This window comes from Rhamphochromis sp. 'chilingali' (assembly GCF_963969265.1).
Source record: "Rhamphochromis sp. 'chilingali' genome assembly, chromosome: 12".
NCBI classification, from domain to species: Eukaryota; Metazoa; Chordata; class Actinopteri; order Cichliformes; family Cichlidae; genus Rhamphochromis; species Rhamphochromis sp. 'chilingali'.
The window spans coordinates 5,934,708-5,947,928 of NC_137939.1; the positions used below are offsets into that span (position 1 = coordinate 5,934,708).

Below are 13,221 nucleotides of genomic sequence, written 5' to 3' on the forward strand. Positions count from 1 at the left end.
AGCTAAATTGCAGACTCAGAGCTGACCTGCCATAATGGTGTTTGAGTTTTCTTTGCACTTGTTTATTTTACTTCTTCTCTGTTGGTTATTGATATTTAAGACCATGGTCCTGTTTTTGACACAGGGATCTAAATTATTTGAAGTATAAATACATCAAATAGGAAGGAGGTATAGGGAAACTAGCAGGTATACATGGAATGGTAAACTGGTTCTCTGTGTTTACAGACGCAACTGTGATTACCAGTCCAGCAGGTCATCTGGATGTGACTGTAGGTGAGAGCATTGTCCTGCCCTGTCAGGTATCGCACGACCCAACTCTTGACCTCAAGTTCACCTGGTTTTTCAACGAGCAGCTCATTCACTTTGGAAGCCACGGAGCTTATTTTGAAAAAGTTGGTGGGGTAAGTACAACTCCGGGTCTGAAGGGAGGTCCAGGCTGTGGCTGGAGGGTAGAAAATGATGGAAGCACGAGCTATCGGCTAGAGGCTGAACACGAACATCCCCTTTAGATCACAATCATAATGTGAGCTTCAGAAGCCACGCACACATATACACACAATTATCTGATTTGAGTTGTTTAAATGATGTTTGACGTTCATTACAGAAGCACTACAAAACAGATGAAGCACAGATTTCCTGCCTAGATGTTTTAAACTCTTCTGAGATGTAAAACAAGTACTTTTATGTCATCCCCTTCTTTTTATGTTTTCTTTTGACAGCAGTGACTTTGTAAAACTAAAATCAAAAGCATACCATCAGAGGGGGAGTTTAAAGAAAGGCCACTTGGGAAGCATTTCACTCTCTATATAAGAACAACATTCTCTACATACTAATTTTTTTATTACAGATGAAAAGCTACAGATAATTGAACCTGGAAATATTTGGACATTGACACGGTTTGGGTCATTTTAGGTCTGTGGTGAAATAAAAAAGATTTAACTGAAGTGAGCACAGACTTTTAGCTTTTATTCAGAAATATCAGTGAAATGTTTAGGTTCAAAATTAATTCAGCTGTGCTTATCTTCTGTTGCATCTTATTGTAAGCATGCGTCACACTGCTTCCACTGTGTTTCACATAGTATCATGTGTGTTTTGGAGTCTTCTCCATACTTTGTTCATCTGTTCATAAGATTACCTTAGACTTGAGAGAGCATCTTTGTAATGTTATGGGTTTACAGCAAGCCTTTTCAATTCTAGTACTACCTTTTACCTGGTGAACGGAATAATGAAGGAGTCGTTAACATTTCCAGCTTCTGAGTTGTACAAATGTGTTTGCTTCCTTGAAAAAAAAGTTAGACGCATATTGAAGAATCTTTCCTCCAAATTCAATATGACTAATCTGAAATTTAAGACAAAAATCTTTACGTTTAGCCATATTCAGCTAGCTAAATTTAGTTGTGGTGGTGTCCAAGTCTACGTATATCCACCTGACTGTGTATAGAGTAATGTGGGAACAGGGAAGTAGTTTGTGATCCATTAAAAGTAACACATTTTTTAGCAACTGTATTCCAGCTTCAGCTTTCACATTTATGATGAATCATGCAGCCTTGATTGTTTTTTTGTGTCTTTTTAATTGTTATAACAGAACAGGAGGACGCTATTTTGCTTGTTCTGCTTGTTAATAACACCTCCTACATTGACAAAAGCAGCAACCAAGAAACTCATAATGCATTGCTCAGCCATGTGCTACGTGTGATCATCATCTTTTAATAAGGAAAAGCAATTATAAGGCCCGGGCTTCTTGTTTTTCTATTTCGTTTTTTGCTTTTGTTTGTTTGTTTGTTTATTTGTTTTTGGCATGATCATAAACGACAAGAAACTTTGCGGTTCAATATAGCAAACAAATCAGACTCTTGCATACACCGAATATGCTGACATGTTGTGAATAGTCACGTTACTAACTTACCTCATGTGTTTTGCATAAATGTGACTTTGTGGATATGCTTTATTTATTTATTAATTTTTTTGCAAAGCTGTCTGCCTTTTAATATTCATTGAGTCCTCCGTGAACTCGAAGAGAGTGAAGCCTCCACATAGAATAAAAGCGAGTCGTGACCTTATCCGTAAAATAAAAGCTTTACAACTGTAGATACTTTAAGATCCAAGTGCTGTTCCACTAAATGTTTGAATTTCAGTATTTGATTTCTACTTTCTGATGCCCTCGCTGACATTTTTTCAGCAAAGCTCAGAGTGAACTGAAAAATGTCAACTGCAAGTCGCTGAATGAGTTAACTGTAAAGTTTTATGTCACACTGTGAGTTTTGTTAACTTGCCAACATTTTACAGCTCAAAGAAAAGCTGTGCTACTTGCGTCTTATAAAGGCAATCGCTTTAAATGAATGGATGTTACTGATAAATTGTGTCACTCATGGAAAAAAGAAAAAGAAATGTTAGCTAAAATGAAAAAAAAAAACATCAGACATCACCCTGTTGTGGGGTTTGACACGGTTTTTATTAATATCTGTAGATTTCAACCTGCAGAACCTCTGAAACAGCTTTTATAAAATCAGTTCATGATTTCCAGATTCCCTTGTAAACCTCTCTGACTTTTAAGGTGCATATTATTCTTTCTATTGACACAAAGTTACGGCCAGACTGAATTTTTCTGATTTTGAATCAAACACAAATTGAAGTGCAGATATTCAGTTTTAATTCAAGGGGTTTATTAAAAGGTAAACATTTAATATGCAGTTTAGCGTTTCTGACGATCAAAAGTAACTGGACCATTGATTGTTCCTTTGATTGATGACAAGCAGATAAAAGGTCTGCTGGCTCAAAATATTGTATTTGCACTTGGTCCTTCCAATATGAGGTCCAATTAGAAGCCAGTGCAAGTGAAGGAGGACTCAATGGGCTGAAACAAACAAACAAAAGTAAAAAAAAATAAATAACCTAAATAAATTTAAAAGGAGTAAAAACTTTAAATGTGGCACATTCATGAAAATAATAAATGCACTGGGAAGAAAACATCTAAAATCTCTGCAAATAGATAATGACCCATATTTCCCAATGACTAAGCTGGTCACCTCAACACAATAGATCATGCAGAAAACAAAACTGAAGGCAGAGAGAACCACGAGCATTGGCTGTGGTAACAGTATTTTATGTATGTCACGCTGTGAAACAGCTTGCGAGTCAATTGTCCAGTCTCTGAAGGTCAGGGACAATTTATGAAAATGGTAGTAATTCAAAAACAAACAGTCAATACAATAGTTTCATTAAATGTCTTAGATTAAACTACACAGGCCTTAAGGACACTTTGAAGGTTTGATTTAAGAACCACTGTGGGGGTATATAGAGGTTAAAAAAAGCAGAGTTATTGTCCAAATACTTATGGACCTAAATGGAAATGAATGCTCCTAGCTGCAGCTTTCACAGCCATTTCAGGCACAAAATAAGACCTCCTCCTGGTGTAGCTCTGAATATCTGAGCCTGTGCTTCCATTTCTGTTGCTGGAACAAATACTTTTTAAAAAAAATAATTATTAAATCAAATAGAAGTGAAAACCTGCTGAGACATGATTAGTAATCAAACCTCGGACTACAAGCAAAACCAGAAATCTTGCTTTGTATTCATCTTTTGTATCCATGACTACACTTTTTATGAGTTTTTCTAGCAGTCTCACTTGATATTGCAAGCAAGGTTATCTCACAATAACATTTTGCATACTGAGAGATCTGTGGCCTAATATATTCTTGCCTATGTTATTTTAATAATGGGTATCAAAGAGTGGATGACTTGGAGCAACTGAATTTTTATCTCTTTAAAATGTCCCTGATTATACATCAAAGTAGTTACCAAGTATCATCCTGTTTCACAGTTCCCTACTTTCACAGATAAGACATCAACTTAACATTAGCTCCAACTTTAAAGTTCAAAGCTAATAATGCATTTGGCATTGCATGGTTGTCTGCAGAGTAAATGGAATCAGAGAGAATAAAAGGGACGAAGCTGAAAGAAGCTTTTTAATACCTCACAAAGACCTGTGCTCATAAATGATGAAATGATGAAAAGCAGCACTCAGTCATTTGGTGTGTCCCTGGATTCATGTTGTACCTTTTTCCTTCATAATGCAAGGAACTGCCAAAATAAATCACGACAAGCTCTTTTCCTTGATTTTGCAACTTTATAACACAAGATTCTGTGTTATTCCCTTTTTTGTTTTGTTTCTCCCCTGACATCTGGACCAGCAGCGATCGGATGGTGACATTATGATCCGGAATATTCAACTGAGGCATGCTGGGAAGTATACCTGTGCTGTTCAGACCAAGGTGGACAGTATTTCTATTGCCACTGATGTGGTTGTGAGAGGTAAGGGAAAAAAGCAGAAGATCAAACCCAGATATGTTTATTTAATAACTTTTTTCTTTCAGAATTTCCAAACCTGAACCAGGGCATGCAATGCCCTTATCATTGTTATTGTCTAACATTTAAACAATGTGCGTATGGACTTATGTAGTAGTATTGTGTTAGATCCAAAGTACAAAGTCGTTGTATTTTCTTGTATTCTTGCATACTTCCCAGTAATGATTTTGTCTGAACTATTGAGAAAAGTGAACCTCTTTTGGTCGTGTTTGCAGCGAGAGTCTGGGGCTGCTCAGGCCAAAGCTAAAGCGTCACATTTAGATAAATGGAGCTCGTTCATCAGTTCTCCCTCTTACCGCTGCTGAGACAGACCAGCTCTGATTACGATCGCAGCTTTGGGATAACACAGCTGGCTCTGTGACTGTGGCAGCAGCCGTGGATGTGCTTTGGTTATTATTTTGGCTGTGACACATTATGGTTTTTTTTAATGGGGCCAACAGTGACAGTTTAGTAGTTAATTGTAGCAGCTGGACATATTCATATAGTGCCACCATAGACTGAACCACAGCAGCAGCCGAGGTCTGAAGAAAAACCGCATGCATCCACGGCTTCACCTGTCACAGCCAGGCGGAGCAGCTGCAGCTGTGCTCTTAACTGGGGCTATACTGTGGAAGATCGGCCTCTTAAAATGAGAAATGAGCACTACATGCGTCGCGTAAAGAGTCACATTATCTCCTTATTCCTTAGTATTTGCAGATGGTTTTCTTGTAGCTGGCAGTAAATTCTAAGTGGACTGGAAGAGCTCACCAAATGTTCCTGTGGAGCAGAAGGAAATATAAAATGTTCACTGACCTCCATTTCGGAGACACCAGAGAAAAGGAGAAGATAATAGCAATAGTTCACTTGAGTAGCAAACAGCTACACTCACATTAAAGTGAACACATGTATTACAGCTGATTCATGAGTCGACTCATTAGAGATTGAAACAAACTTTCCTTTTTATCGTCTATGTTAACGTACCAAAAATGAAATAAAAGATTGCAAATAATTACTTCTTGTGTGTATAATTAAAGCATTTTTTCCTTTTTTTCTCCCTTTTTCTATCCTATTTATTAAATTGTGCATGCTCTAATTTATCTCTGCAATCCCTGGCAGAGATTCTGGTGGCAGCGCAGCCACAAAAACATCTTGTTAAATGTAGAAAGTCTACATTTTCCAGAAAAAAAATCAATGTTCTGTTTTTATATTTTTGATACGCATTCATTATTGTGAGTGTTGATTTTGGACTCGGTGTAATTCAGTATTGCACTCGAGCTCCACAAACACTGTCTACTCAGTCTCTCATGTCACCTATAATCTTGAGCTGCTATGTATCAATATATTTGAGTAACCTGTGACTTACTGTCTTTTTAGGTCCTCCAGGCCCCCCTGTGGACTGTCAGGTGACTAAGATGACAGAGACCACTGCCTCTCTGTCCTGGGGTCCTGGCACGGACAACCACAGCCCTATCCTAAGCTATACCATCCAGGCCAGAACGCCCTTCTCTCTCGGGTGGCAGGCTGTTACCACAGGTTTGCTTATTTAAATGTGTTTGTGTGGCTAGAAAGTTTAGTGAAAGGTTAAAAAATGAGCGATGGGGTAACTGGTAGCTGTCCTTTCCAAACTCCACACATAAAATGCAGATAACTAAAACTTCACCCTCTTGGCTAATTATCAGTGAAATCAATGAAAGGTTACTTCTGTGATGTTTTTCAGTTCCTGAGCTGCTGGGGGGGAAGCAGCTGTCAGCCACTGTCACTGACTTGAGCTCCTGGGTGGACTACGAGTTCAGAGTCTTGGCGATCAACAGCATCGGAACAGGAGAGCCCAGCAAACCCTCCAAAAAGGCCCGCACCAAAGACACGCGTATGTATCAGAAGCTCCTTGCATTTTTTCTGATGCCAACATTGGGAAAAGTGGTTTCAGGATCATTCTCATCATGTACTGAATACTTAAAAAAACCTTATTGTCCTATTTTATTTCAGTAAACTTTCTGCTTCTGCAAGATAAGCATGACAGAACTAATAAAATTACTGATGCCTGGAAGCTTTAGTACAACAGTATTGAAAAGGAAAAAGAACTCCACTTTAGCACACTAAACAGCAGGGCTGGACTGACACATCAACACACTTTTTGCCAAAGTTTAAACAATAAAGTAGTTCAACAAAAGTTGAACTTTTTGGAAGGTTTGAGTTCCGTTACATCTGGATAAAACTATAACAGAATTGCATTAAAAGAACATCATACCCGCAGTCAAACAAGGTGGTGGTAGTGTGATGGTCTGGGGCTGCTTTGCTGCTTTACCTGGACAACTTGCCGTAATTGATGGAAACATGAATTCTGCTCTCTAATAGAAAATCCTGAAGGAGAATGTCCAGACATCAGTTCATACCTTGAAGTTAAAGCTCACTTAGGTTACGTAGCAGGACAATGATCACAAACAAACTGACAAGTTCACCTCTGAATAGCTCAAAAAAAGAAGGCTTTGGAATGACGTGGTCAAAGTCTGCACTCAAATCAGATTGAGTTGCTTTGGCATGATCTCAAACAGGTGCAATGTCAAACTTGTGAAGTACTCTTATAAGTCTGTATTTAAGGAATTTGCAACTTTTTTGAACACGTTCGATATCAAAACCTGTTTCCATGCTATGTTATTTCATGGTGAGAAACAGAATACTGGGTGTATGTGTTGGACATGACTATCTAACCCTGTTCGAATCTGTTAGTTCCCAGGTTAACTCCAGCAAGGGTGAGTGGTGGTGGTGGAGGACGTTCAGAGCTGGTCATCACTTGGGAGGTAAGCATGTATTTAAATGCATTTAGGAAAATGTTATTTAGAGTTTGTTGCTGTTGTCGTTGTTAACATCTGAATGTAAAGTAAAGGTCAAAGTAAGAGTGAGGTTGCAGAGGGCAGTCAGACATCAGCTAAAACAAAAGAATTAAAAACAACAATGTTTTCATTTTTGTTATTTCCCTAATTTACATGCGCTGGTTTTATCTCAGCTCATTGTAAGTCTCTACTGCTGTTTTGCTCCCCTCCATTGCCCTTCGCTTGACTTTTTGCTCAAAAACTTTCTAGCTTGTAAACAGAATAGAAAAGAGGGTGAGGTGTGGCCTGTGGTGTGACATCCTGTGGTCTTGAATTTTGCTTATTGTGCCTTTAACCAGACAGGATGATCATTTCGTGCAAAGTCTTGCATGTACAGTAATGCCCTCAGCTTCTTTTAGGTTTTAATATCTTCGGGATCATTCATGCATTTCTCTCTTGAGTCATTGCTCTGAGTCATCTTGTACCTTCTTAGCCTGTTCCCGAGGAGATGCAGAGCGGCCCGGGCTTTGGATATGTGGTGGCTTTCCGCCCACTCGGGGCGCAGGGCTGGATGCAGGCTGCTGTCACGTCCCCAGATGCTTCTAGATATGTCTTCAAGAATGAGAGCATCCCTCCCTTCTCCCCTTATCAAGTCAAAGTCGGGGTTTACAACAACAAGGGAGAAGGCCCTTTCAGTCCTGTGACCACTATCTACTCAGCAGAGGAAGGTGTGCACTCCTAAAGCACAAACACTGTGTCAGTGATCAGAAGCACAAATACTACATTTTCTGACAGACTTTAGTCTTTTTGTCACATTTTAATATAATATAATTTGAATATAATTCCAAGGATGTTATTGCTTAAAATAAACACTGTACTTCATAACACTGGTTTCTGGTCCTAAACATAGACTGTATATAAAAGATGGAATGATCTTCCTAGTCTAAAACACTGTTGAAGCAAGTTTCCTGTTTTCATAAAGAAGTTTAAAGTAAAATAACCTCAGTTAACACTTTCCTAATAAATCTATGGCCTCATTCATTAAATTCAAGCCTTTATGAATACAGGTTCATGCTAATGTAGTAAATCATGGCTCCATTGGAGGAGAAATACAATAAGGCAAGGAACGATTTAGGGCATGACTACTTGACTGTCCGATATGTATCTGGAAGCTCTGCTCTTTATCTGTAATATCTGTTTTAAAAAAACAGGGCTGATCAAATCACACTCTCACAGTCCCTGATCCTGAGTCCTGAGACGGCTGGTAATTTACCTTCATGCATCTTTAGCCTAATTGCACATTTTGTCATGAATATTTAATGTAACAGGACACTACACCAACTATTGAGATTTGAGCATCATTACTGGTCTTTAACATCATTTCGGCTGATAGACCATTACCTCCAACAGCCATCCCTAGTCTTAGTTGGTGTGTAACTTTGGCACCTACACCCATACACATACACAAACACCAGAATAAGGTCATTTTATCTATAAAAGGCGGCCAGAAATAACTGAAATGTAATTATGTTTTCGCACCCAAAGTTTGTCAGTCACACAGTTAAAGAAGAAAAATCCTTTCCTCTGTGCTTTTCTTTTCTCTCTTCTCCTTCCCATCAACCCAACAACCGGTCGTGGCAGATGGCTGCCCCTCCCTGAGCCTGGTTGCGCTGGAGGTCTCATTCTGCTAAAACAGAGTTCTTCCTCCCAAGCGTCGCCAAGTGATTGCTCATAGGGGATAATCAGATCATTGGTTTTCTCTTTCTATTATTATAGGATGTTTACCTTACAGTATAAATCGACTGCAGATGGCCGGAACCGGACCTACATAAATGAAATGGAGATGTATGACAATAAATCAAGGAGGAAATGCTAATGATGTTTACATGAGAGCATTTCCCATATTATTACATTAACTTTGGTATTATGGTCTGTTAAAACCACAGGGTAAATTTATCGCTTCTGTATATTCATTAAGCCACACAGTGTCTATAGGCTTAATAAATCCATGTCTTCCTCTCTTTCCCCGGTGCCCCTGGTGTCTGTGTTTCAGAGCCCAGCAGAGCTCCAGGGAGGCTCAGGGCTCGGAGCGTATCAGCGTCCGAGGTAGAGGTCACCTGGAAGCCACTGCCCTGGAGCAACAACCGCAGACGCATCCTAGGCTATGAGGTCAAACCCACACAAGCCCACACAATAGGTCTTGTACAAACATGTTGGACAGCACCAGCAACACGAATAGCTAGTGGCAATGTATCTGTTTTTGATTTTTGCAGAATAGCGTTGTGACCTTTTTGCATTAGTGTTTATATTATTCATTTATGAAGTAAACTGCAGTATATGAGGGCCCTCTGGCTTTCATGCCCACAGAGAATATTGAGTAACAAAATAGATGCAAGCGTAATCCGTGTATTCTATGTGTGTGTGTTTAGTTGCAGTACTGGAGTGAGAAGCAAAAGCAAGAGGCAGCTACGGTGATCAGGACAGCAGGGAATAAAACTTCAGTACTCATCAGGGATCTGGAAGGCAGCAGTACCTATTACGTGTGTCTGCGGGCTTACAACAGCGCTGGAGTGGGCCCACAGAGCAACATAGTCAATGTCACAACCAAGAAACCGCGTAAGGACTAAGATACTGAAGGCGAATGACAGTCTTCTTTTGTGTATTGTTTTTCTTGTTTTTGTTTTCTTCTTCCTTTTCTTTTGGCTGTAGCTGCATGGTCCATTCAGTGTATTGGATTTCACCAGTAACTGAAGAAGGAACCATTCACTGCAAAACAATGTGGCGCTTTCATTTGTGTCGCTGTTTTTTCACCGAATTGTGTTTTATGTTGTCGAGACTTGAAATGCGTTAAAGGCTTTTCTCTCACATAAAAAAAAACATTGTTCCAAACATCTAAATATTTTTGGTGGGTTTTACGGTTTTCTTCTCGCGCACATGGATACGCTGCTTCGTGTCCTGGCATCTTACTGATGCAAAGAGCGTGAAAGTAACAGACGTCAAAGCAGGTGTCGGCGTAAGTTTCTGCCACACCGTGTTATTTATGTTATTATGTTATGACATCTATACTTGAGTCCCTGTTTGCCGTTTGCAGCAGTGCATCTCATGTCATGTGAATGCAAACGTTTGAGAAAGAAGCAAGAAAATCTGAAGTTGTGGATAATGGTTTAAAGCGTTAATTGTCAGACATATGTCTTTAATCTTATGCTCACATGCGCAAATAATATAAATCGCCGTATTCTCGTTATAACATGATACAAATCGTTCATGGCTTTTTGTTACTTCCCCATTAACTTAAAAAAAATAGGATTGTTCTCACTGCTCACTCCTAACAGTGGGATGATAAACTGATAATGAGAAATCTCCTTCATGCTGAGTTGGTTCGTGACTGTTTATCGACTTGACAGCCTCTTTTTTTCTTCTCCCTCTTCCCCTTACCCTGCTCCCTGTGTCCTCACTCAGCACCCAGTCAAGCCCCAGTTAAAATTATGTGGAACACTTCCAACTCCAAGGTCATCCTGAAATGGGACCAAGTGCACGCCCTGGAGAATGAGTCAGAAGTCACAGGATATAAGGTAAAGTTTTACACTTCCACGGTAGACTGCCTCAGCAAGAATCAATTCAAAGCTGACAAGTAAAGGGTTTTATAGATAGTAACATAACAGAGAATGATAGACTGTTACTTGGTCCATTTGCTTCATTAGAGCACGCTGTTATTTATGAACACACTGGTTGTGCTGATGAACTTCTCAGAGTGTTATTAATAAATGGGAGCCTCATTTTATCCCCTGCATTGGTGTAATATTCTGCAGCATTTCAGTTTAACCTCGGAAGTCCTACACAAATTGCCTCCTCGCCTTAAACCAGCGGTCCTGTGATAACCCAAACACCCACAGCACCCATTATTTTTAGCCACATAGTTTAAACTGTACAACTGTTCTGAGCGAGTCATCTCAGGAAAAGCATGTACGAAGTAAAATCTTATTGGCGTTCATCTTCCCGTATTGTGACATTTAACTTGCCACTGCAGCATCAAGTGCACAATAGATATTATAATAACTGCTTCAGGGTTTTTATCTTCATCTGTCTTTCCAAGTGTCACTTGGCTTGTAAATGTAAATAAATAGGAGCACGAATTTGCAGCCTCCTACGTTAAACAGGCGAAAAGTGTGAAGACTTGGTCTTAGTCGCATTATTCCCGTTACAAGTGAAGTGAAAGTGGAGAGCTTAGCGTGCGTTAAAATGGGCAGATGCATCCAAACCGCAGCTGAAAAGTCAGGACTGAAGATTTCTGGCAGTTCTGCCTTATCTCTACTGAGCCCTCTCCTCCAAGAGTCTCGTTCTTGTTAACTTTCAGATACTGCTCACTCCAACTCGCCGAGCTGCAGCTCACACTTAGATTTTCCTGTCAGCGCGCTAGGAAGGAAAAATAAAACACTCATATGTCGCATTGTGAGTGCCTTCATGCCACGCCACACTCTGTTATCATCGTTCGCACTCTGTTTCCTTCAGGTGATGTACAGCCAGGACAAACACAGTCGTCCCAACGTGGTGGAGACCAACAACACCTCTTTGGAGTTGTCGCTGCCGGTCAACCAAGGCTATGTAATCCAAATTAAACCTTTCAGTGAGGGAGGTGAAGGGATCAGCAGCCGCCAGATTACCATCCCCAAGATAGCAGGTAGGACAGTCCTGAAACATTTCTTTCTCTCTTTTTGTGAGAATGAATATATTCAAGCTGGGGTTGAGACATACAGAAAAAGGCCCTTGCATATACCTGTGCACGCTCAGGAAAGAATTATATCCACTTTAGCTTTTCAGCACCCTTTTCTGAGTGGAAGTAATTTAGGTCCTCTAGTTTCGCTGCAGAGAAACACTGTGACAGCACTTCTTTTGATCAAGCCGTGCGAGTCTAACAATGCACATACTGCAAGCCTGGCACTTGTACAAACACACCCTGCAGCTGCATTAAATAGATAAATTGTTATCCGAGAAACTCTTTTAGGAAGCTTTTTTTTTCCAAATTAATTGATGTAATATTAGTCTTCAAATAAGTAATTTCCTCTTTCACATTACCTCTAAAATAGTCTCTTATCCGCAGACCGGGAGACATACTATCAACAACATAATGGTCTCCAGCATTCTCCAAGTATGGCCAGGAGGTTGTTTGAGAGTGGATGTGCCATTTGGATCAAACTATGTGTGTTGCTGTTGCCTGCCTCAGTAGTCCAGCTCTTTGAAACTCGGGTCGCCCCCATAACGGAATATGTTATACTAGTGCCATCTATTGATAAGTGCACGCACTCGCATCTCGCATCAGTTCTTTGTACTTCAATGTAGAGCCGTTCTGCTCTGTGATAATTTATCACGTAAAAGTCTGCACTCAATGACCTTCTAACGTTTTTTCATGCGTTTCTAGACCACGCCAGACTTTTTAAATGCAAGACCAAGCGCCTGTTGGATTTTGATTTGATTGTGTTTTTCAGACGTCATAGCCGCGGGAGCAGCCTCGGAGTTCTCGGCCTTCCCCACGGCCAATCTTGCAGCCCTAATCATCACAGCCAGAACGCTGCTATGACAAATGTCTGCAGGAACCAGGCTCTGCAGCTGCTTATTAAGAGGAGAAAAAGCAGGTCAAAGACAACAACAGGCTGACAGCCACATTCCCACCTGCTCCCTTTCCTGCACTACTGTGTCTTTCCTCTTCTTTCTACAAATATCGCTTTGTGGGGAAGATTCTTTTCCTCCACCTTTCTAAAGTGGTTACTGAAAGGAACTGGCTCTTTCATAAGTTGCTTTTATGGAACTGAAAGGACACTGTGGCTCGACTGCAGTCTCTTTGAAGACGTTTTTTTTTTTTTTCACTCGCCTTCTTTCTAACCAGTGGATGTTCTCGTATGGTTTTCATCTTGGAGGCCACAATAGAATGTGTGTATATGTTCTTGCTTAAGAGGCTGTGCAGGTTTTATTAAACAGATGTGTATGTTCCACTGGACTCTTCTCGGTTGATGGGATTTAAACATGACAGAGAGTGAAGGAGTTCTAAAGCAAGTGAGTATCATTAAGCTTA

The 13,221-nt window shown here is 40.1% G+C and overlaps 1 protein-coding gene across 2 annotated transcripts in view; it reads left to right on the top strand.

Annotated features, from left to right (window-relative positions):
• The window catches only part of cntn3a.1 (contactin 3a, tandem duplicate 1), an 84,902-nt gene extending 71,890 nt beyond the window's left edge, over nucleotides 1–13,012 (top strand). For both annotated transcript variants that reach the window (XM_080898465.1, XM_080898466.1), the window contains 11 exons: nucleotides 226–401; nucleotides 4,194–4,311; nucleotides 5,719–5,877; nucleotides 6,062–6,211; nucleotides 7,072–7,142; nucleotides 7,648–7,882; nucleotides 9,208–9,323; nucleotides 9,584–9,770; nucleotides 10,614–10,726; nucleotides 11,664–11,832; nucleotides 12,638–13,012. In XM_080898465.1, the coding sequence (XP_080754591.1) occupies nucleotides 226–401; nucleotides 4,194–4,311; nucleotides 5,719–5,877; nucleotides 6,062–6,211; nucleotides 7,072–7,142; nucleotides 7,648–7,882; nucleotides 9,208–9,323; nucleotides 9,584–9,770; nucleotides 10,614–10,726; nucleotides 11,664–11,832; nucleotides 12,638–12,729 (1,586 nt within the window). In that variant the 3' untranslated portion in view covers nucleotides 12,730–13,012. The remainder of the gene's footprint in view (nucleotides 1–225; nucleotides 402–4,193; nucleotides 4,312–5,718; nucleotides 5,878–6,061; nucleotides 6,212–7,071; nucleotides 7,143–7,647; nucleotides 7,883–9,207; nucleotides 9,324–9,583; nucleotides 9,771–10,613; nucleotides 10,727–11,663; nucleotides 11,833–12,637) is intronic.
• The last annotated feature ends 209 nt before the right edge of the window (nucleotides 13,013–13,221 follow it).